This window comes from Myxine glutinosa, chromosome 6 (genome assembly GCF_964187855.1).
Source record: "Myxine glutinosa chromosome 6, kmMyxGlut1.1, whole genome shotgun sequence".
Taxonomy (NCBI): Eukaryota; Metazoa; Chordata; class Myxini; order Myxiniformes; family Myxinidae; genus Myxine; species Myxine glutinosa.
The window spans coordinates 55057602-55080347 of NC_136266.1; the positions used below are offsets into that span (position 1 = coordinate 55057602).

The 22746-nt window shown below is 46.0% G+C and overlaps 1 protein-coding gene across 1 annotated transcript in view; it reads left to right on the forward strand.

Annotated features, from left to right (window-relative positions):
* LOC137429374 (rho guanine nucleotide exchange factor 28) overlaps window positions 1-22746 on the forward strand; it is a 252669-nt gene that overhangs the window by 214047 nt on the left and 15876 nt on the right. The window contains exon 31 of the mRNA XM_078779849.1: window positions 9771-9827. Within this exon, the coding sequence (XP_078635975.1) occupies window positions 9771-9827 (57 nt within the window). The remainder of the gene's footprint in view (window positions 1-9770; window positions 9828-22746) is intronic.

Here is a 22746-nt window from a genome sequence, read left to right on the forward strand (position 1 = left end):
GGAGTGGGATTGAAGAGATGGAGGGAGTTTGTTCCAGAGGTGGGAGAAAAGAGGAATGAAGGAGTGAAGGTGAGCAGAGAGTCTTGATTTTGGCAGTTTGACCATAAGAGCAGGGAGATGTCAGATCTTGTGCGACCTGTAGGAATATTTGCGGGACAGAGCCCAGTGAGAGCTGGGGGGGCAAGGCCAGAGAGGAGTCGGTAGAAGATGGAAAGACCACCAACCTGCCTGCGGTGAGTGAGTGAGAGGCCCTTGGAGTTAGCTTCATCGCGGGAGATTCCAATGATTCTGAATGCTTTGGTTTCAACAGCGTGAAGACGAGCTAGGTGTGAGGCAGGAGCACCAGCCCAGAGGGGAGAGCAGTATTCCATTGAGCTGCGGATGAAAGCCTTGTATGTGGTGAGGAGCTCAGGTGTGCCAAGGAAGGACCGCTTGACGGAGGATGCCCAGTCGGCGACTGGCTTTGGAGGCCAGATTTGAAATGTGGTTTTCCCAGGAAAGATCATGGCAGATAGTGAGACCCAAAAGCTTGAGTGACAGAACTTCTTGGAGAGGATTATTCAGAAAGTGGATGGGAGGGTTGTTCAGTCGGTCTTTTCGGAGAGACATCGTAAGAGTGCGAGATTTGTCAGGATTGAAAGACATGTTCCACTTGTTTGCCCAGTCTGTGATTTTGTCCAGGTCTGCAGAGAGTGAGGAGGCTGCAGACTGCCGATCTGAGGGATGAAGAATGGAGCGACAGAGAGTAGAGTCATCAGCAAAGAGATACAGAGGATTTTCAAGAGAGTCAGAGAGATCATTGATTAAGACCAGAAAAAGCACAGGGCCCAGAACACTGCCTTGTGGAACTCCAGCCTGAACAGGAAGAGGAGATGAGAGAAACCCATTCAGGGCCACACGGTGACTACGACTAGAGAGGAAGTCCGCCAGCCATGCGTGGAGATTTCCATGGATACCAAAAGAGGAGAGTTTGGTGAGCAGAGCGGGGTGCCAGACCGTATCGAAGGCACGTGATATGTCAAGGGAGACTGCTCTAATTTCCTGTTTGGCATTGAGGACCTCCATCCATTGTTGAGAACGCAGAAGCAGCATGTCTAGAGTAGAGTGTCCAGGTCTGAAACCAAATTGATGATCAGAGATCAAGCCATTGGAGAAGAGGAAAGATTTCATATCTGAAGCAATGATGGATTCCATGACTTTGCTGATAATTGGGAGAAGGCTGATTGGTCTGTAGTTGCTAGGATCTGTTTTTGCACCTTTTTTGTGCAAAGCGGTGATGTTGGCAGATTTCCAAGCAGATGGAAGATGACCTTGAGCAAAAGAGAGGGTGAAGAGAACAGAGAGAGGGAGTGAAAGAGCGGAAGAACAGGATTTTAGGACCCTGACCTGTTGCAGTCAGGTCCAGTTGCAGAATCTGAGTCGAGGGTTGACAGAAACTTTTCCACCTTGTCAGGAGGAAAGGACACAGAGTCCAGGAGCAGCTGGGTACGACTGGGTACGGTGGGTACAGAGAGGGATGGGTTTGGGACACAAGATTTAGAGGCAAACACAGAGTTGAGGAATTCAGCTTTTTCACGTGCGGAGTCAGCCGTGTGGCCATTTGAGGTGAGGGAGGGGATGGAGGGGGAACAAACACCAGAAACAGATTTGACCAGACGCCACCAGGATTTGGAAGAGGGAGACAGATAAGAGAGTTCGGTCCTGAGAACGGAGAGATATTGTTTCCTGGCTCTCCTGAGGGTGGACACACACTTGTTTCGGGCTTTGTGAAAGGAAATGAGATTTCCTTCCGTTGGATTTGCTTTCCAGGAGACGAAAGCAAGTTGTTTCTGGGCAATAGCCTCACCACAAGATTCCGTGTACCATGGACGGGAGGAAGGGTATGACAACAGAAGACGAGATGGGATAAATCTGTGCATGAGAGAGAGCAGTTTGCTTTGGAAGAATTCCCAGGAAGAATTTATGTCAGAGGCAGTAGAGATGGGAGACCAGTCCAGATGATTGATGGCTGCTTGAAGACCGTGCCAGTTGGCCTGAGTGAAATGCCAGACTCGTCGACGCTGAGAAGGCTCTCTGAGAATGGTCAGAGAGATGTCCACTTTAACAAGCACATGATCAGAAGAGCCGATTGGAGCAGAAGAAGAGCAGCAGACATTTTCAGGGAAGTTAGTCATAACCAAGTCCAGAAGAGAAGATGCTCCGTTGACTGAAATCCGGGTCGGGAAATTGACAGATTGTGTCAGTCCCAGTGAGTCACAGAAGTCCTTTGCTGAAGAGCCATGGCTGGTGAGAGAGGTACCCACACCCAGCCAACTGGCATGGTGACAGTTGAAATCACCACATATGAGGAAGAGAGAGTTGGGATGGGTAGATAGAAGTTGGTCCATATTCTCAGACAGCGAGATGTAGATGGAGTCATCACTGTTTGGTGGACGGTACAACGCACATATGAACAAAAGGTGGGAGCGAAGGGGAAGCCGTAGCCAAAGGTATTCCTGGGGGTGAGGTGGAGAGAGGGCAGTGCAGGGCGAGTGATGAAGAGTTTTTTTAATAAAAATAGCAACCCCACCTCCAGGTCTATCATACCGGAGGAGGGAGTAACCTGGGAGAGATACCAAGGAATCAGAGACATGAAGGAGGAAAGTTTCTGTTAAGCAGATCGCGTCTGGTTTGTCAGAAGCAACCTGTATGGAGAGATCAGACAGGTTTGAGCGAAGGCCCCGGATGTTTGAGGTCCATACTGTTAAGGAAGAGGAAGGGGGAGCATCGGATACAGAACAGGGGGGGGAGCGGTAGGGTAAGATGTGGAAGAGGAGGAAGAGGCAGGGAGAGCTGTTGAAGGTGTGTCGGAGATTACAGAATAGCTTGGAGAAAGGGAAGAATGGTGCGGACAAAAGGTTTGATGGTGATTGGGAGAGGCGCAGTGAGATGTTATTTGACGAGGGGGAAGAGCGAGGCAGAAGGTTGAGGGAGATGAAGGTGAAAGTTGGAAGGGGGAAGAAGCGGGGAGGACGCTTTGAGGAGGAGGGGTGAGAGGGGAGTCTAGGAGGGGAGGAGCGAGGGAGAGTCTCGGAGGGGAGGGGTGTGGGGGGGAGATTTGAAAGGAATGGGTGATTGGGAAGATTTGGAGGGGAGGGGCAAGGGGGAAGATTTGAAAGAGATGGGTGATGGGGATGATTTGGAGGGGAGGGGCAAGGGGGTAGATTTAGAGGGGAGGGGTGATGGGATTTTGGGGTGATGGGATTTTGAAAAGTGTACGATTAATGGGAACCAAACATTTATTGCAAAATGAGTTTCTTGAGACATTCGAGTCAAAAATACGTTTGAGGATGCTGGAGGGAGGATGGAGTGCTGGAGAGTTTAGGGAATGAATGAAAGATGCACTATAAGAGATGGAATTTTTTTTGGAATGAATAGATTTGGTGAGCAAGTCGAAAGCATCCTTTTATAGAAGAAGAAGAAGAAGAAGAAGAAGGTGTTATAGAATATGACAGAATACAGGTCTTCAGGGGACAGATTAGACATTTTTTAACAACGTGATCACGTGATCACAAACAAAGTGGTCGAAGAACGAACGAACAAATAAGAACGAATAAACGAATAAGAACAGAAGGAAATGTTTTTTGGGGTTTTTTTTTTTTTTGAGATTTTTTTTTTTTTTTTTTAAACAAGGAAGTATGGGGTGAAAAGACCGTGAAAAACAGAGACCGGAAAGTAATTGCAGCGCGATCGGAGAACCGCTGAGACAAAAACAAACCCTCAAGCCAAGGTCGGACACGGTAGCCTAGTACTACACTTAGGCCTCAGAATACGGGATACGAAAGACCGACGATTCTGTACACAGGTATGAAAAACCAACACCAATAATACTATTAAAGACACCCCAATAGGTACATACACCGAGAGAAAGATACAGTTTCGACAAAAACACATTTGTGAAAAGTTACTTAACTTCGAAAGCGAGCGCGCATGGACAGCTTTGAAGGGACGAGACCTCCAATCTTGCGCATGCGCAGACTGCTTTTTAAACCAAGTAGCATTTTAGTGTCTATCCCAGGTTTCTCTGAGGGCAATAAGAATTAACCACAAAAGCTAGAATGATGTCACTTGTAAACCATACCATGGGAGAACAAGCAGATTCCTTCCTACTTGCGGGCCATTAATGATCCAGCTGGGTGTTTGCTGGTGATCTTGTTTTGACACGGTAATTCTCCTGTCACTGGCTTGATTTCTGGAGGGTTTGAATCCAAAACCTTTATGCTGCTTTCTTTGTCGGTATATGAATGTCATATCAGTGTCCTCACCATGAAGTCACTACCGTCCCAATAGTTAATTAAAGTTTCGAGTACAAGAAATTATTTGATTAAAATCATGATCTTCTGTTGACTATCAACATTTCTAATGGGGAAATGTTCCCGGTAATTATTTCTTATTTTCATTAACAGTGTTTTTGAGCCATAAAAGAATGACTTTGTAGTGTCATTTGCCAGTCTGTTGGTTTGTATCTTGGGATTTGACACCAACTGCTTGCCATCTAGTACTGTTGAAGTTTTAAAGTGTTGATGATGAATTATTGCTTAATTTTCTTATCACAATGTATTCCCTCATAAAATTGCAAATATAATCTCCAAATTGTTATTTGTGATTTGCACATTTTCATCATCACGAACAAAGCAATTATTACCTCCGTCACCAAAGGTGGATGGAGGTTATGTTTTCACCCCTCTCTGTCCGTTTGTCTGTCTGTCCGTTTGTGAACAAAATATCTCACAAAGTTGTGGACGGATTCGGACGAAATTTCGCATAGATGTAGCGTATGTGACAGTGACGAAATGATTAGATTTTGGTGAAGATCAGAATTTCGGATCCGGCTACTAGAATTTTTTAAGTGATTCTTCGCCATTGGAAGATAGGGCCATACACGATACATAGCAGGATATCTCAAAAAGTTGTGGACGGATTTGGTCGAAACTTGATGGACCGGTTGAGTGTCTGACGAGGACAAACACATTCGATTTTGGTGAAGATCTGAATATGGATTCGCATATGAGAATTATTTAGTGAGTGAGTGGTGACATTTAGTGAGTGAGTGAGTGAGTGATTTAGGGGGTGAGTTGCTTGAAGGATGAAGTGGGACAAATCGTTGTCGACCCAGATGGAATTAAAGGAAGATGGAAAAGATATATGGAAATGCTGTTGAATACAGAGAATGAATGGGATGGCAACATAGAGAGTAACCCAGTTTTAGGACCGGCAGAGAAGATAACTGAGAAGGAAGTTGAGGAAGCGATAAAAGCAATGAAGAGTGGAAAAGCGGGAGGGCCGACGGGAGTTGTGGGAGATATGTTGAAGGCAGCAGGAAGTTGGGGTGGGAAGAGAATGACAGAGATCTGTAATCTGGTGGTGAAAGAAGGCCGCATTCCAGTGGATTGGGAACTGAGTACCCTCGTCCCTCTATACAAGGGGAAAGGTGACCCTCTGGAGTGTGGCTCGTACCGAGCGATAAAGTTATTGGAGCATGGAATGAAGGTATTGGAAAGGGTGTTGGAGAGGAGGATAAGGAAGAAAGTGAAGATCGACGAAATGCAGTTTGGATTTATGCCAGGAAGAGGAACGACAGATGCGCTTTTCATTGTGAGGCAGCTGCAGGAGAAGTACATGGATAAGAGGAAGAAGTTGTTTTTTGGGTTTGTTGATCTGGAGAAAGCATTCGATAGGGTTCCACGCAAAGTATTGACATGGGCATTGAGGAAGTTAGGAGTGGAGGAATGGTTGATCAGAGTAGTGATGGCAATGTACAAAAGAGCACGCACAGCTGTAAGGACGAAGGACGGGAACAGTGGTGAGTTTGAGGTGAAGGTGGGAGTGCATCAGGGGTCGGTACTAAGTCCACTACTATTTGTAGCTGTGATGGAGGTGCTGGCTCAGACCGTAAAGGAGGGTTTACCGTGGGAGTTGTTGTATGCAGATGATCTGGTGTTGATTGCGGAAAGTATGGATGGACTGAAGGAAAAGATGAACAAGTGGAAGGAATGTATGGAGACAAAAGGTCTGAAGGTGAATATCGGAAAGACAAAGGTGATGGCAAGTGGTAAAGCATGTGGTGAGGTGGAAAGAACTGGGAAGTGGCCGTGTGCTGTGTGCAGGAAGGGTGTCGGAGTGAACTCCATTCAATGTACAATGTGTGCTGAGTGGGTTCATCAAAAATGTAGTGGTCTGAGAGGGTCATTAACCAGTGTGGCAGCTACATTCAAATGTAAGGTGTGCACAGAGGGAGCTGCAGATGGAGGAAATGTTGAGTTGGATCTTGGAGACGGCGTGAAGCTGGAAGGTGTGAAAACATTTTGCTCGGAGACATGCTGAATGGAGAAGGTGGATCAGACTCGGCAACGGTTGCTCGAGTGAGATGTGCATGGAAGAAGTTTCGGGAACTGAGTGGCGTGCTGATGAGGAGGAGAGTGTCGCTGAAGCTGAAGGGAAAGGCGTATGCTGCATGTGTGAGAAGTGTTATGATTTATGGGAGCGAGACATGGGTAATGAACGTAGAGCAGCAACGAAGGCTGGAAAGGGTGGAAATGCGAATGGTTCGATGGATGTGCGGAGTATCGTTGAGAGAGAGGAAGACAAATGATGAATTGCGAAAGATGATGGGAATATTGCCTGTGATTGATGCTGTGAAGAGGAACAGGTTGAGATGGTTTGGTCATGTATTGAGGAAGGATGAAAGTGACTGGTTGAGAAGAGTGATGGAAGTTAATGTAGAAGGAAGTAGAGGACGGGGAAGACCGAGAAAGACTTGGCTAAAGATGGTGGAAGAAGAAATGCGGGCAAGGGGGTTAACAAGGAGAGATGCAGAAAATAGGGCAAAATGGAGAAGATTGTCATGGGGACCGCAAGGCTAACCCCCGCTCTAGCAGGGAACATGGCCTTAAAATGCATGTTGTTGTTGTGTTGTATATGAGAATTATTGAATTTTTCAAGTGATTCTTCGCCAATGGGAGATAGGTCCAAAAACGATACATAGCAGGATATCTCAAAAAGTTATTGATTGATTTGGGCGAAACTTGTTGGACAGGTTGTGTGTGTGACGAGAAAGAATCGATTCAATTTCGGTGAAGATCCGGATCTGGATCCAGCTGGTATAATTTTTTAATGATTCTTCACCATTGAGTGATATGGCCAACCAGGCTGAGGTATGCTCTCTACTGAGTGCCGTTCTAGTTCATCATTAAATGAAGGGCCTTTTTGTGAATTTAATTGTCCGTCATTCAGGAGTACCATAAGCCATGGCATTGGAGGGATTGGATTAGTTGCATGTTCAAATGGATGTTCTTTAGGAATCACTTGATGAGGCATTGTTGCTGGAGTGTTATTGAACGGATTACAAGCCTGCCGATTTCAAAACTTGACGACTAATTGTAATAAATATAACCAGGTCATTGGACTAGGTTTGTCGCCATGGCAGCAAATCAAAGAATGAATAACTGTCTGATTGTAATAAGCATAACTGACTGTATGGGTATCACTTGGTATTATACTCGTACATTTGGACCAATGCGGAAGGAGAAATAAAACATAAAGCACCATTTGATTCCAGGAATGATGCTGCTAAACAATTCTGAGGGGTTGGCATAAAAAATTCGGAATTTGAGAAGCTGTTTTGCCTCGTGTTCTAAGGAATGCTTAGTTGAGTCGGAGATCATCGATCTGTAAAAAAAAAAAAAAAGGATGTCAATTATCTTTTGTGGTGCAAAATAGAGTACTTTTTCAAATGTTTGATTTGAACTTCAATGCTGGAAAGTCTCACCCTTTTGCTCTGGAAGGATTGTCAAACTAATCCACCCATCCATTTCCATGATCAGCCAATGGAAGAGGTTTCTTCTCTTGAACTTCTAGGCCCCGTCATCAGCTATGACCTCTCTTATGCCAACCACATAGCAAAGCTTTGGAGGCCCAGCACAGACTGGGCAGTGTTCGTCAATCCAACTCTTTCCTTGCAAAATTAGAGCTACACAGTCGATAATGCCTTTGTCTGTAGCTCAGTTATTTGTCTGACCAATGTGCTCTTTCCTATGGGCTGGTGCTCCAGCATCACGTCTATCTCTCTTGGATTATTTGGAATCTAAAGCTCTCAAAGGTATTGGCATCTCACGACAAGGCTGAAACACAAGGAATGTTGCTCTCACATCACAGGCAGTTCGGTCATCTGTTTTTGTTTTTTTTACCAGTTTTTCCCCAATGTTGGTTCCGTTGCTCTCTCTCTCTCTCTCTCTGTCCTCCGACCCTCCCCAGAAACCCCACGATGCACTCGTTCTTCTAGTAGCCCCTTATGGCTAAACTTTCAAAATCCAGGCTGACTGCGCACCGCAACTCTTTCATTCCTTGCTTCTACGTCTGTAGAACTGCTTTCCAGATGCCGTTTTTTTTCCATTCTTCCCTCCAGGACTTCAAGGAGGCAGTGCTTCAAGCTCAACCATCTCGTATCTTTATTACCCGATTGGCCTTTCCAAACCCAAACCGTTTCCTTGCTGATTTCAGTGTTTCCTTCCATCCTCTCTCTTCTTTTCCTGTTAATTTCTTCTCTTGCTTGTTGTGACCAGTTGTTGCCCCGCTACACCCACTGTCAGTTCAATTTTTCTCTTCCATGAGTCTCACTCATGTAGAGGGTGGATTAGGGGGTGTGGCGAGACTGCTCCTTTCTGTGGAGATCCTACTTCTGTTTTTGCATCAGACAAATTAAGTCCAAAATTCTTATTAAAATGCATTTGAATCCTCCCTCCCCCCTCAATTTTTTTTATTAAGGGCATTCATATTGGAAGTTGAAGGAATTAAGTGAATGCAAGAATGTGTTTAATAATACAATCGAGTAATGTGTGATATTACATCCGAAGGAATGCTCGCTATGTGAAGGGGGGGATCTTCAAAAGCAGCAAGTTGTAGACAACTAACATTTTAAATGCCCGCTTGTCTACCAGCACTTTTGTTGCACATTTCAGGACCGTATCGTAACCGGTACAATTGTATGAGTACATACATGTATCCCTTGTAGCTTAAATCAGCATATTTTGAAAATCGGCCTTCTGTTGCTTATGATCGATAACATGCACGAGCATAATCGATGCATTGGCTTCATCCTGACTCAAGTGAAAATGCTTCAACATTGATTACTTGCTTCGTAATGCACATGGATTAAAACCACCTCAAGTATAAATTTTGTTTTCATGTTTGCTCACTACGAATTGGCTGTCAGGATGGCCAAGAGGTACACACACTTGCCTCTATGCTGTCTAGCCTGGGTTTGAATCCTGACCTAGCCATAAACTGTCATCCCAGGGTTTCACAGGCATGTTGATTCATCACTGTGTGTGCTGTCCCTCAGATGGACGTAAAACTGGGTGTCCCGTCTGTCGGCAATAGTTGGTTGGCGTTAACGATTGCATGATGTCCTTCACGAAGAGTAGGCGATCTATCACTGGCACCCAGAACAGATTACAAATTTCTGCCCTGACTTCCTGTGCTGGAATGGCGGCCTGTCAAGGATTGAAACCATAGCCAAAGAAACTGCTTTGGTAGCATCGACACTGTGTAGAGCATGGTTCATGATCTGATCGAAGCTGATCACTTTGAACAATTTTTATTTTTTTTATTTTTTTTGAAGAGAGGTTCTTTTTATATATTTTAATTTTTTTTTAACAAGTGGTGAACATTTGCCTTGATTTATTGCATTCATCAATCCAACTGACTTCTTTTTTTGTTGCTTCTATCCTCAGGGTGGTTCCCAGCGTCAGAATTCGGAGAATTCGGAACACTGGCTGCACGAGCTTGAGGTCTGTATTGGAACGCCAACTTTTTGTGAACAGGAACCAACTAGCTTGTTTGTACATGCCTAGATCCATTAATTGTCATCTGGGCCAAAATGTCAGCATTTCAAAACGGAAAACACCACTTGCTGTTGGATTTATTTTCTTTCACAACAAAATTTTGTTTTTTGAAAACACTTTCAGAGTGTGTGTGTTGTGTTGTGTTTACATGTTTAGTCACGTGTGTGTGTGTGTGTGTGTGTGTGTGTGTGTGTGTGTGTGTGTGTGTGTGTGTGTGTGTGTGTGTGTGTGTGTGTGTGTGTGTGTGTGTGTGTGTGTGTGTGTGTGTGTGTGTGTGTGTGTGTGTGTGTGTGTGTGTGTGTGTGTGTGTGTGTGTGTGTGTGTGTGTGTATACAGTCACGTGAAAAAGTAAGTACACCCCATGTAAAATTTTGACTTTTTCAACATATTTCAACATACAGCTATTTGATCTTCATTTCAACAATATTGATAGATAACGGTGATATAATATAACAAATAACATGAAATATTTACATTTTGTAGTCCATTGTATAATTTAAATAAACATAAATGCAAATTTCGCATGTGGAAAAAGTAAGTACACCCCTACATTTATCACTACAAATACCTAAAAGTAGAATCAGGTGCACCAGCTCAGGTGCAAATGATTAGAACATCGTTAGAGAGGATCTTGGAGGAACCTGTCTTATTTAAACCTCAGACATTTAGTTTGGTTTGCTCTTTGTTGTTGAAGTGTGCAGCGTCACCATGCTTAGATCAAAAGAGCTCTCTGATGCCTTCAGAAAGAAGGTTATAGATGCCTACGAGTCTGGGAAGGGATTTAAAAAGATCTCCAAACAATTTGAAATCAATCATTCAACTGTCCGGAAGATCATCTACAAGTGGAGAAGATTCCAAACAACTGCCAACTTGTTCAGGCCAGGCCGCCCCAGCAAGTTCAGCCCGAGAACAGACCGCAAGATGCTGAAAGAAGTCTCTAAGAACCCCCAGAATGTCATCACGGGACCTACCGGTAGCTCTTGCCACTGTTGATGTCAAAGTGCACGAGTCTACCATAAGAAAGTGGCTGCACAAATTTGATCGACATGGGAGGTGTGCCAGGAGGAAACCTTTGCTGTCCAGAAAGAACATCAGGGCAAGACGAAAGTTTGCCAATGAACACCGAGGCAAAGACCAGCACTGCTGGAACAATGTGCTCTGGACAGATGAGTCAAAGGTAGGGCTATTTGGTCACAGTACCAGAAGACATATTTGGCGAAAACTAAAGACAGCATTTGACCACACGAACCTGATACCAACTGTAAAGCATGGTGGTGGAAATATTATGGTTTGGGGCAGCTTTGCTGCATCAGGGCCTGGGCAGCTCACCATCATATAATCCACTATGAATTCTTCATTATACCAGAGGGTGCTTGAGCATAATGTGAGGCCATCTGTCGGAAAGTTGAAGCTCAACCGAAGGTGGACCTTGCAACATGACAATGACCCTAAACATACCAGTAAATCCACAAAGGAATGGCTGTAAAGAAAGAAATGGAGGGTTCTGGAATGGCCAAGTCAAAGCCCGGATCTAAATCCCATCGAGATGTTTTGGGGGGATTTGAAACGAGCTGTGCAAGCAAGAAACCCCTCAAACATCGCACAGTTGAAATAATTCTGCATGGAGGAGTGGGCAAAAATTTCTCCCAGTCGATGTCAGAGACTGGTAGACAGTTATAAGAAATGCCTACTTTGAGGTTGTTTCTGCCAAAGGGGGCAATACCACCTATTAGAGCCAAGGGTGTACTTACTTTTTCCACATGCGAAATTTGCATTTATGTTTATTTAAATTATACAATGGACTACAAAATGTAAATGTTTCATGATATTTGTTATATTATATCACCTTTATGATTTATGGGAGCGAGACATGGGTAATGAACGTAGAGCAGCAACGAAGGCTGGAAAGGGTGGAAATGCGAATGGTTCGATGGATGTGCGGAGTATCGTTGAGAGAGAGGAAGACAAATGATGAATTGCGAATATTGCCTGTGATTGATGCTGTGAAGAGGAACAGGTTGAGATGGTTTGGTCATGTGTTGAGGAAGGATGAAAGTGACTGGTTGAGAAGAGTGATGGAAATTAATGTAGAAGGAAGTAGAGGACGGGGAAGACCGAGAAAGACTTGGCTAAAGATGGTGGAAGAAGAAATGCGGGCAAGGGGGTTAACAAGGAGAGATGCAGAAAATAGGGCAAAATGGAGAAGATTGTCATGGGGACCGCAAGGCTAACCCCTGCTCTAGCAGGGAAAATGGCCTTAAAATGCATGTTGTTGTTGTTGTATATCACCTTTATCTATCAATATTGTTGAAATGAAGATCAAATAGCTGTATGTTGAAATATGATGAAAAAGTCAAAACTTTACTACATGGGGTGTACTTACTTTTTCACGTGACTGTATATGTATATGTATATGTATATTTATATGTATATGTTCCTCCTGATGAAATCAATCTTTTCTCCTTGCTTCTTTGGGTTCCGTCTGATGATGCCAAAGCATCATTTTGTCTTTCATTTGATTGCATGGCCAATATAGACATTATAATCAGTACCTTCCAGTTGAGGAAGCCTGATGCATTCAAATAACTGTGATGACGTCAGGCTTCCTTCCAAATGCAGGAATTGCCTCTGATTCATAGTGCTTTGCCTCGACATAGACAAACCTCAGTGATGAATCATGTTGATCATATTGCGAGGAGGCTGACAGATAGCTGTCCAGGATGGGAATCTTCATGTACCGTCTGCATCATCTCTGACCGCCTTGGTGTTTGTGATCAAATGCTCCACATGAGTTTTGGCAGAAGATCAAGTTTCCATGTTGTCTTCTGTTCTGGGTAGTTGTAACTTCACTAATATCAACATTGATATTTAGTTGTGCTGTGGCTTGTAAAAATGAATGTCGATCTTTCCAAGAGCAATGAAATCCTGATCCTGATCAGATTTGGCAGAGGTCCTTGGAACTGACTTGTGGCTTTTTGTTCCTGGTGTGACACCTGTAGTGATGCCCATCCCATGGAAAGTGTTGTGGCCATCAATTGTTCTGAGGTTGTGATCAACATTATCTGCACTCTACTGAATAATGTGAATAATTTTACCAGCAGTAAAACCAGGAATGTTTTTCCCCTTGTGATGTAGCTGCACTGACTTCAAACTTCATTTTTGTGTTTAATCTCGGAGCTATATGACCAAAACCCAAGGCTGTTGAGTGTTGAGGGTGTCCATCAATAACCTGGATACAAGTAATTACACTGCAAGTGCAATGCGCAGAGGTGAAATAAGAAGTCGAGGTTGTTTCTTGAACGATTGCCTGTCCGACTGAAGTAATCTTCTCGTTTGTATCCCCACCCTGCCCATCCCGTTCCCTCTCTCCGAAGATTGTCATTGGTTGCAATTGTAACATTTCTGGGATGTGTGGAAGATTTCTGTCAATGGAGGAGAGATGCTTTACAGATAGATTTGATGTATTCATAGGTTTACTGTCACCTTGTATCAGCTTTGCTAGTTTCTATGACCATTTTCTCAGCAGATTTCCCATTGGGCTTGTTGTGTCCTGCAAGTGCCAAGATACAAGTAATGTAATGTTTGAAAAAAAATAAAATAATAATAATAATCATAATAGAAATAAATATATATATACAGACTTGGTATTTAATATGGAATTTTTTTTTTTGTGTGGGTGAACTTACTTTTCAACATGACTTAGAACCAAAAGTTCATTGGAATTATGTTGAAATTATTCTAGATTTTGTTAATGTGACCTTTAAAAGAAACAAAAACCACATTTGACATTTCGAAGCAAATAAATTGATCCTTGAAAGTGATGTAAACTGATATCGAACTCAATTCACGGACAGTACCGTGTTAAACTTCTGTGCGTTTTCCAGAAGTATCTCTATTTTGCACATTAGCCAAAAATTTTTTTAACAAAAACAAAAGTTAAATTACGACTGGGATTACGGACAGTAAAATTACAGTTCAGTACTTCGTGTAACCCCCACGAGCATTCAGGAGAGCACGTACACGTTGAGGCATGCTGTTCACGAGATTTGCCAAGGTTTGGACAGGAATCGCTTGCCATGCAGTTACAATAGCCTGCTGCAATTCACGCACAGAGGCAGGCTGCTGGTCCAAGTTGTCGATTTGACGCGTTAATTCTGCCCACAAGTTCCCTATCGGATTCATATCCGGGGACATGGCAGGCCACTCCATATGCTCGACACCACGGTCAGCAAGAAAGTGTTGGATCATGCGAGCACGATGAGGCCGTGCATTGTCATCTTGGAAGACAAAGTTTCCTCGAAAGGCTGCACGAACAAATGGAAGCAATGTTTCTTCCAGAATGGCCCTGTGCTTGAACTGGTTCAGGTTTCCATTCAGAACAACCAGGTCAGTTTTGCCCCCTGCATGAAAAGCAGCCCAAACGGTCACCCCACCACCTCCAGCTTGGACTCTTGGCACTAGACAATCTTCGTTGTAGGCTTCATGCACTTGTCTGCGCACTCGGACGCGGCCATCTTGACGATAGACCAGAAATCTAGACTCGTCACTGAAGATCACGTGATTCCAGTGTCCTGGCTGCCATTGACGGTGCTCTCTGGCCCACTGCAATCGGCGCTGGCGGTGTTGTCTGGTCAGACGTGGCTTTCTCAGGGGACGCCTGGCACGATAGCCTGCTTGAACCAGTCGTTGGTTGACTAGCCTTCTGGATACAGGCACATTTGTCAGTTGCTGCCACTCAGCCCTAAGCCGATTAGCTGACTTGGTACGGCCATTGCGGACTAACTGGTGCAGCTGGCGATCATCCCTCCTTGTGGTTCTGCGGGGACGTCCTGGCCTTGGTATTGGAGTAGGGACACCCCTCTGAGCATTTCGTTTCAGGATATTTGACACCTGACCTTGAGTGATGCCATACTGCCGAGCAATAGCACGCTGTTTCATGCCAGAATTTCGTAAAGCCACCACTCCATGACAAACAGCATTGTCAAGTTGATGGACCATCTCCAGAGGAAGCGGCAATAACTTTTGTAGATGTGCAGCAGTTGTTTTCCACTAATACAGAACGCAACAACCCTTATATACCCGATTGTGAAGCCAATCGTCAAATGTACCTGTCCGTACATTTTGTCACGCCACCTGTGATATAATCCTGTTATTGACTTCTTGCTGCGACAGAGAATCAGTGACATGGTTCTTTCAACAAAGAAATCACCGAAGCGTAAAAAACTCACCAGATTGATATACCGAGTTCAGAAAGTAAACCTGTCAAGAAAAAAATATATATTCCATATTAATTGCCAAGTCTGTGTGTATGTATATATATATATATATATATATATATATATATATATATATATATATACTGTATATATACTGTATATATATATATATATATATATATATATATATATATATATATATATATATATATATATATATATATATATATATATATATATATATATTGTTGCGGTTTTGAGTTCTTACAAATAAAGGTTAATTTCCCCCTCATAGTTTAGTCACACTACAACACGTAGCCTCGCGATAGTTCAGTTATGTCTTAGTAAATGTAAGCATAATCCTTTTCCTGTGTTAGTTTTGCGTTGAGTAGAATAATGAGAGTTAGGTCCTTCCATTGCTTATGCCGCCTCGGTACTGTGGCTTTGGCGCGAAATAACACGATGCCGGCCTAACAAGTCGATCAAGGCCGAAGGAAGGCGGAGGAGAAGCCGACGGTAAGCGCGAGCCGCCAATCAGGGCTCGAAGGGAGTGGCTTAGCACTGCGTCAAAAGGCGTGGTTAGAACATTCGATGCGGGCTAAGGGCGTGGCAATAAAACCCTTTGCGAAAAAGCCCCCACCCCAGTTATGGGAGAGGCGCTTGAGAGTTGAACACGTTCTGAGGAGAGGTGCGCTGAAAGAAGCCAAACGAGTTTCGAGGGGGGAGGCGCTTGAACAAGTTGAATGCTCGATTGAGCTTGAGATCCTCTCTATTGAGTTACGCGGGGAAAAGCACGCCGTTGATTAATAGCGCTGTGAGGAACCACCGAGCCGTGCGAGAGACGCGTATATTTTCCCACCTGCCGGCTCTGCCTTTGTTCGAGAGACGCACTGCAAGGATCCCTTCTGCCACCTGCTTGCCTTCATCGAGGGACATGCTGTGACCGGGGAGGGCCACGCTGGGCGAAGCTGTTCCTGAACAATGGAGCCGGCGCGTTCAGCGCATGAACCTTTCCTTTCTTTATTTCCCCCTTTGAGTGTGATCGGGCCCGTGTCTGGGGAATAAGCTTAAGACTGCTTAAGTTCTGCCCTGTGTCCCTTTTCCTTCTACCAATCGCTGTACATAATAACTATTAAACCTGTGTTCTTCCTTCTATTCAACCGTCTCGTCCCTTCCATCTATTGACTAAGCGTGGTACGAATTATCGCTCTAATCGGGTTCCAATATAAGATAATTGCACGGACCACGTGGTACGCCATCTGCTCGGACGTACTCAAATTATGTGTGGTTCGTGCGAGACTTGATCCCCGCTTCCGCGGCGGCGTGAGTACTTAGGTTCGTGCGAACATCGTCCCGAAACCCTGTCTCGCGTCTGCCCGGGAGTGGCGATTCAAATCTCGCGGTTGCGACGACCCAAAAAGAACAAGGGGATTTATCTCCCCTTGGTGAGGGCAGGAGGGTCGTGCGGAGACTGTAACTATATATATATATATATATATATATATATATATATATATATATATATATATATATATATATATATATATATATATATATATATGTATGTATGTATGTATGTATATATATATATATATATATATATATATTGTTACGGTCCGCGGATAAGGATGTTGTTTGCCGAGCGGAGGCACCGCGGCCGAACAGTTTCCCCGATTCACCCGATCCCCGAACGTTGGCTGGATCGCGCCACAGATATTCAATATGGAAAAGACAAAAGTGACACGGATGTGAAGAAGAAGAAGAAGACGAAAAAAAGGTTGAAAATACTACTAAATTTATTTACTATTTACAGGCTCAAAATAACCAAGGAGAAGGAAGGATAAGAAAATAATATACAGAAGCTTTTAGAGACACAGTGAAAATTACTAGCTTATCTAAACAGGCTTAACTAAATCCCCAGGGACAAAACAAACAGAACAAACTCACGTACACGAATGGGGAACTTGCAGGCAGGAATGACAGGAGGTGGGTGGCTGGGGCTTGATCCCGCACGGGACGTCGGGCTGGACCTCGACGGCCGCCAATGCCACCGATCCTGTCGTGTGCGCGGGGTAACGGGTCGGAGCTGCTTGGTGGAGCCAAGCCAACGCTGCTGGTGGGGGGGTCTGGCGTGACGGGTTCTCTCTCCCTCTCTCACTAACTCCAGGACTCTTTCTCTCTTGCTTAGTCCGACTCTTCCTCACCACCGACAACTCAACGCAACCACTGACCACTCAACGCAACCACTGACCACCACTGACGACCAACCCAGCTCTGACCAAAACCACACAACTCAGCTCTCGCAACTTCTTGCGCACGCGCCTTTATAGCGCCTCCGGCGATTAAACCGCCGGCTTTTAGGACACGCCCATCGGTGTGCTCACCTCGGCCCTGGTTGGTCGCGTGACCCTCTGGCCCCGCCCTTGATGACGATGGGCGGGCACGCCTTTCTTCCCCGACCCGAGCACATGTTCAAATTTTTTTTTTTTTTTTTTTTTTTTTTTTTGTATACTGAATCGAGGCTCGTGAAAGAGCTAACATTTATTTCACAAACAAATCAACCAGACAAACAAAACACACAAAAAGAGGGAGCGGAAGACAAGATGGGGAGAGAAGGGGAAGCACACAACCACAACATTTGAGAGCAGGGAGAAGTGTGGAAGGGAGAGTGCTTGGGGGCAGGAGGCGTGGGAGGGGGAGGGCGGGGGGGAGAGGTATAAAACACAAGGGGACCGAAATTAGCGGGGGTAGAAAATAATGGTGGTTTTGGAGCGAAAACAACCCACAGCTGTAACAAACTGGCAAACTGCCCAGTGCAGTTGGCAATGGAGACTTGGAGGGGATGTAGCTGGAAATTGAGGCTTGGCAATGGAAGTTTTGGGAGTGGGAATGGGGAATGAAAGGAATCTATCTATTTCACTTGGTGCAATGGAGTGTCATTTTAATGGAAGACAAAGCCTTCACCTCATACACAGAATAAGGAAATAAACTACTGAACAAGGGTATTATCGTGTCCTTCAATGTATGCTTTATGGAATTAACTACCGGAACGCCCTTTGATCTTTACACAACACTGGAGGCAGGAGGGGCCAGAATCGAGCAATATTACACAACAATTTACCATACAATACAACACAATAAAAAAACACAATCCTCATTTCCGCAACTATATATATATATATATATATATATATATATATATATATATATATATATATATATATATATATATATATATATATATATATATATATTGTTACAGACGCGGTTTTGGATGTTAGTTTACCGAGCGGTTTGGTATGACTGCGTCTGCACAGTTTACCCGATTCCACTCGAACGTTGACTAAGTCGCGCTATGCTAAATCAATGAAGGAAAGGACACAACGGCTGGGTTAAATGACACGACACCAGGGGTACAGTTCTCAAGACCTCCGGAGGAGGTTATAATATTTGGTATGCAGAACGTTTAGATTACAAGGACAAGAGGTACAGCATAGGAAGGTGGGCACTTAAACACGGTCTTATATTAGCCCCGACAGACCACAGATAAACGGGACAAGACTGACTCACACAGGGATTGATGGCAAGGAAGGGCAGGTAGTCGATGGATAGCACAAGGTGCACCTTGGCTCAGGGACAGGATAAAGCGCGGTCCAAAAGATGCAGGGAGGTCTCTCAGCGCTCGGAGGTGGCGACTTCTCTCTCCAAGCTGGGGGCGCATCTGACGTCACCTCCGGTAAGTGGCTGCGTATATCCAGCGGGGAGTGACACGCCCTCGGCTCGTTAGCTCCGCCCCAGATGGAATCGGTCCGCCGCTTCTTATTGGGTGCGGGGGGGTTACCGGGCTCCGCCCTTGACGAGGAGCTGACAGTCAGCCCCTTCGTGGTAACCCCGTCGGAGCACATGGGCAATGGCGGCCAACCGAGCCGGAGTGAGGACGCCCACTCCCCGCACCGCCGCCGCGCCGCCCCCGCTGTGGTTGTAGTTCCATGAGATGATGGGAGGATGCGGAGATGAGGTTGTGGGGAGGTATTGGGAGGTCCTAAACTCACTACTGGTGCCATACAATCACATTCTGGTGCAACGAAGAGTCAGAATTAATGGAAACGAGTCCTTAACTGACATAGACTAAGAATAACAAACAAGATGTCCTATAGTTGTCTACGTGAGATGCGGTGAACCTGGGCACGACATTTAATGGGGGAAAAAGGGGAAGGTCGGTTCTACAGAGTGTTGTTTACAGACAATGGGACTAGGGAATGGGGGATTGGGGATAGTTGGGGAGTATTGGGGAAATAGGGGAATATTTACAAGCGGATATGGATGGAGGCCAAATCCCATATCCGCAACATTGCACCCTTCTCTACCTCGGGGCGTCCCGACCCGATAAATCTTTACCTACTTTAGTGTGGCACTCAGATGTAGTTCCCTCTACTATTAACTCTACCCTGAGTGCGACAGTTTTACAGATGTTCACAAATGAGTAAATATGTCCCCCTGCGACGTTGCACCCTTCTCCTCACAGAAACACACCCACAGGATAACCGAATCGCGGAAAGAATTCTCAAACTAAACATACAGCCGGTAGGGAGCATTATTTACACAAGACTACGCTGATATTTACACTACGATCCAGGACCTGTTTTTGGAGGAACACATGCAGATGTTATGCATAGAGAGAGCACGCATGCCAGCATCGATACAACAACCCACGAGTGCTCTGTGGCCTTACGGCCTTTAATAATGCGCAGAGCACCCCTTCCAAGCACCAAAAGCACCACCCCATCACACAGTCAGCACCATCCGGTGCACCAATAAAGTGTTTATAGTCACCGGTGGTGTCGCAGCCGGCCGATGTTCTGCCGCTGGTCTTGCCTTCATGTGGTGCACTTGGCCTTCTGGCTTCTTTAAAAATAAAGAAAGGCACCAACCGCGTCCATTTCTAAATTGTGGCCGTCAGGGGCCAACTATTAGTGGTTCACCTGTATGGCATAGGTGCCACGTTGACCCATAGGTCCATCCACGGGTGGTGCTTGGCCGCAAAAGAACTGCGGTCCATTGTGGGTGGCCACAAACATTGCGGTCCATATGGTGTATCGATCCCGGCAGCAAGCAGCGAAAGTGCAGGCCCACAACTGCGGAGCCAGCACCTCTCTCTCCTCTCTCTCTGCCCCAAAGCCAGATCCTCGGAGGTGGGAGACAAAAGAAGAAGACAAGTGAGTAAGGTGGTAAGGGCGCAAAAGTGCACGCAACATAAGGTAATGCACACTGGGGGCACATGGGAACCAGGTGAGACAGGTACGTTCCTACCGTACGCCCCCCCCCCCCCCCCCCCCCACCAGGTAACCTACATTGCCCCTCCCTTACCCCTTACTGTATCCACAAAACACAACACTACCCATAAACATCTACTTTACAAATCAACAAACGTCTCTACTGTCTTCCCCGTTCCTCCCATAAACCAAATTCGTCTTCTCTCCCTCCTAACCAATCAAATTTGCCATTTTCAACTCTCATCAAAATTTGCCATCTCCAACTCAACATCATAATTTGCCATCACCAATTCATCATCAGTCCCTCCTAAGGAGGGAGAGATGGAATCACCCCAATGTCTCATCCACGTCGTGATGCGTCTCACAAATCCACACAGCAATCCTTACTTCCTGCAACACAAAACAAGGGAACACAGGTGTGGAGTCATCATCATCACCACAGGTAAGTGGCTGCGTATGGTGCGACAGGTTCATCAATCCTAACTATTTCCTAAATGACTTTAACAACTTTACATTACCCGGGGTCTTTCTCCTGCCAAACCATTGGCCCTCTTACACTATGGGTTCTAAAAACCAATTCCCATTGACCAAACTGTGGTGCTTTTCAATTTGGGGTCTCACTCCCCCGATTCATCTCTCGGTGCCCTCGCACAATTTCTGGGCTGCGACGTGTAGCTCTCCTAGCCGGTCTACCCACCTGCACACCTCCACCACTGCAGTTGCCTCCGAGCTTACCTGCTCCTCACCCTAACCCATCTACCTGGGGAGGGCCCTCTGGCGCTCTCCCCACTCGGTGCCTTCTCTGGCACTGGGCTACCCGGGTCCGTCCTCCGGATCCTCGGGCCCCATCCACAACAACTACTACCGGCTCCCAGAGCCCACCTGCGGCCTCACCTGGCCGACATCCTCACAGTGGTGGAGTGCCCAACCAACTACACACACTAACAGGCTACACGCCCAGCCATTTCCACAACACTAATGCACCCATCCACAATACCATTCTGTCACCCGCACCACAAATGCCAATATCCAACCACAATTTACCTATACCCTCTACCTAACACTTACACTACCCGCCCCGGGTATCCGTGATGGGGGTCCACTCTTCCCCCATTCACACCTTCGCACCATCCACTCCACTCCACAATTTCCACCATTCTCACTCCACGTATTCCACACACCTGTACTTGCACACCTGTGCTCTCACACCTGGTGCCACCTGCACCCTTCTCTCCCCAAGCGCATTCGCGCTGATCCACAACACTCACTACTCATACACTGCTCCACACACCTGTCCAGTTCTCACACAGCATCATCTCATCTAACTACTCCCCTCTGAAACTTGCGCTTCCCAGTCGTCCCTTTAAACTATTGCGCTCCCTCGTCATTATCATCCACACTAAACTACCTGCGTCCCCACTACAGGTATCAGTCACTAACTAATCTTAACGTTACCTAATGTCATCTTCTAGGGCCCTATCAATATAACCTAACCCACCCGGGCTAGTTTTCACTGCCATACACCCCATAAATCTAGTGCTCATTTGCCCCACTTGGGAAGGGTGGCAGGGATGGGTGGCCACCCTTACCCACCGGGCCCATCGCTCACTACCAATTTTGCACATCAAATTTCAACAAATCAAAAATTTGCCAATCACTGCCCATCATCTGCCAATCATTACTGCCAATCCTTTGCCAATCATCAAATTTTGTTTTTCTCTAATTTTGGGTCCAAAACACTAACCTCTTCACACAGTCTACTCACTAATGCCTCTCGGTGCGCCAATTCACTTCCAAAGCCCGGCTTCGTAAAGCCAAGCCATGAATGCGGGTTGTGTTGTGCCAGCGGCTGGACGCGTCCGGCACTCGGTGCAGGGACGGGGGCTTACCCGGGCCGAGATCCCACGCACCACCCCGGCGTGGAGCCATCCAATGTCCCGATCTCGACCTGCCGGAATGCCTCAACAAAAAGTGGTCGCCATGACGACCCTTCCTATCGGGCTGCCCGCTCCGCCTAGTGGAGCCCGGACGCGGCCGTTCCACGCGAGGCCCAGCGTGGATCGCGCACGGCGGTCCTTTCGAACCCGCCGTGGCTCGGATCCCCGCTGGTTCTCGCGGCACGCGAAGCCCGGCACGCACCGAGGGCCCGCTTCGGCTAAAAGTCGCTCTAACCTCTAACCCGGTTACCTTCGATGCCTCACCTGCATGCTTACACCCCGCAGCCCGTTCCTTGCTCCTCGTACCTTCCCTTACACACCTCGGTACACACATTCCACTCACAGCCTTGGTCACACACCTGACCACCGAGCACCTTGGCACACATTCGTCGCTCGCACACCTCACCAACACACCTCTTCGCGCCCCCTCCTCGGTCAC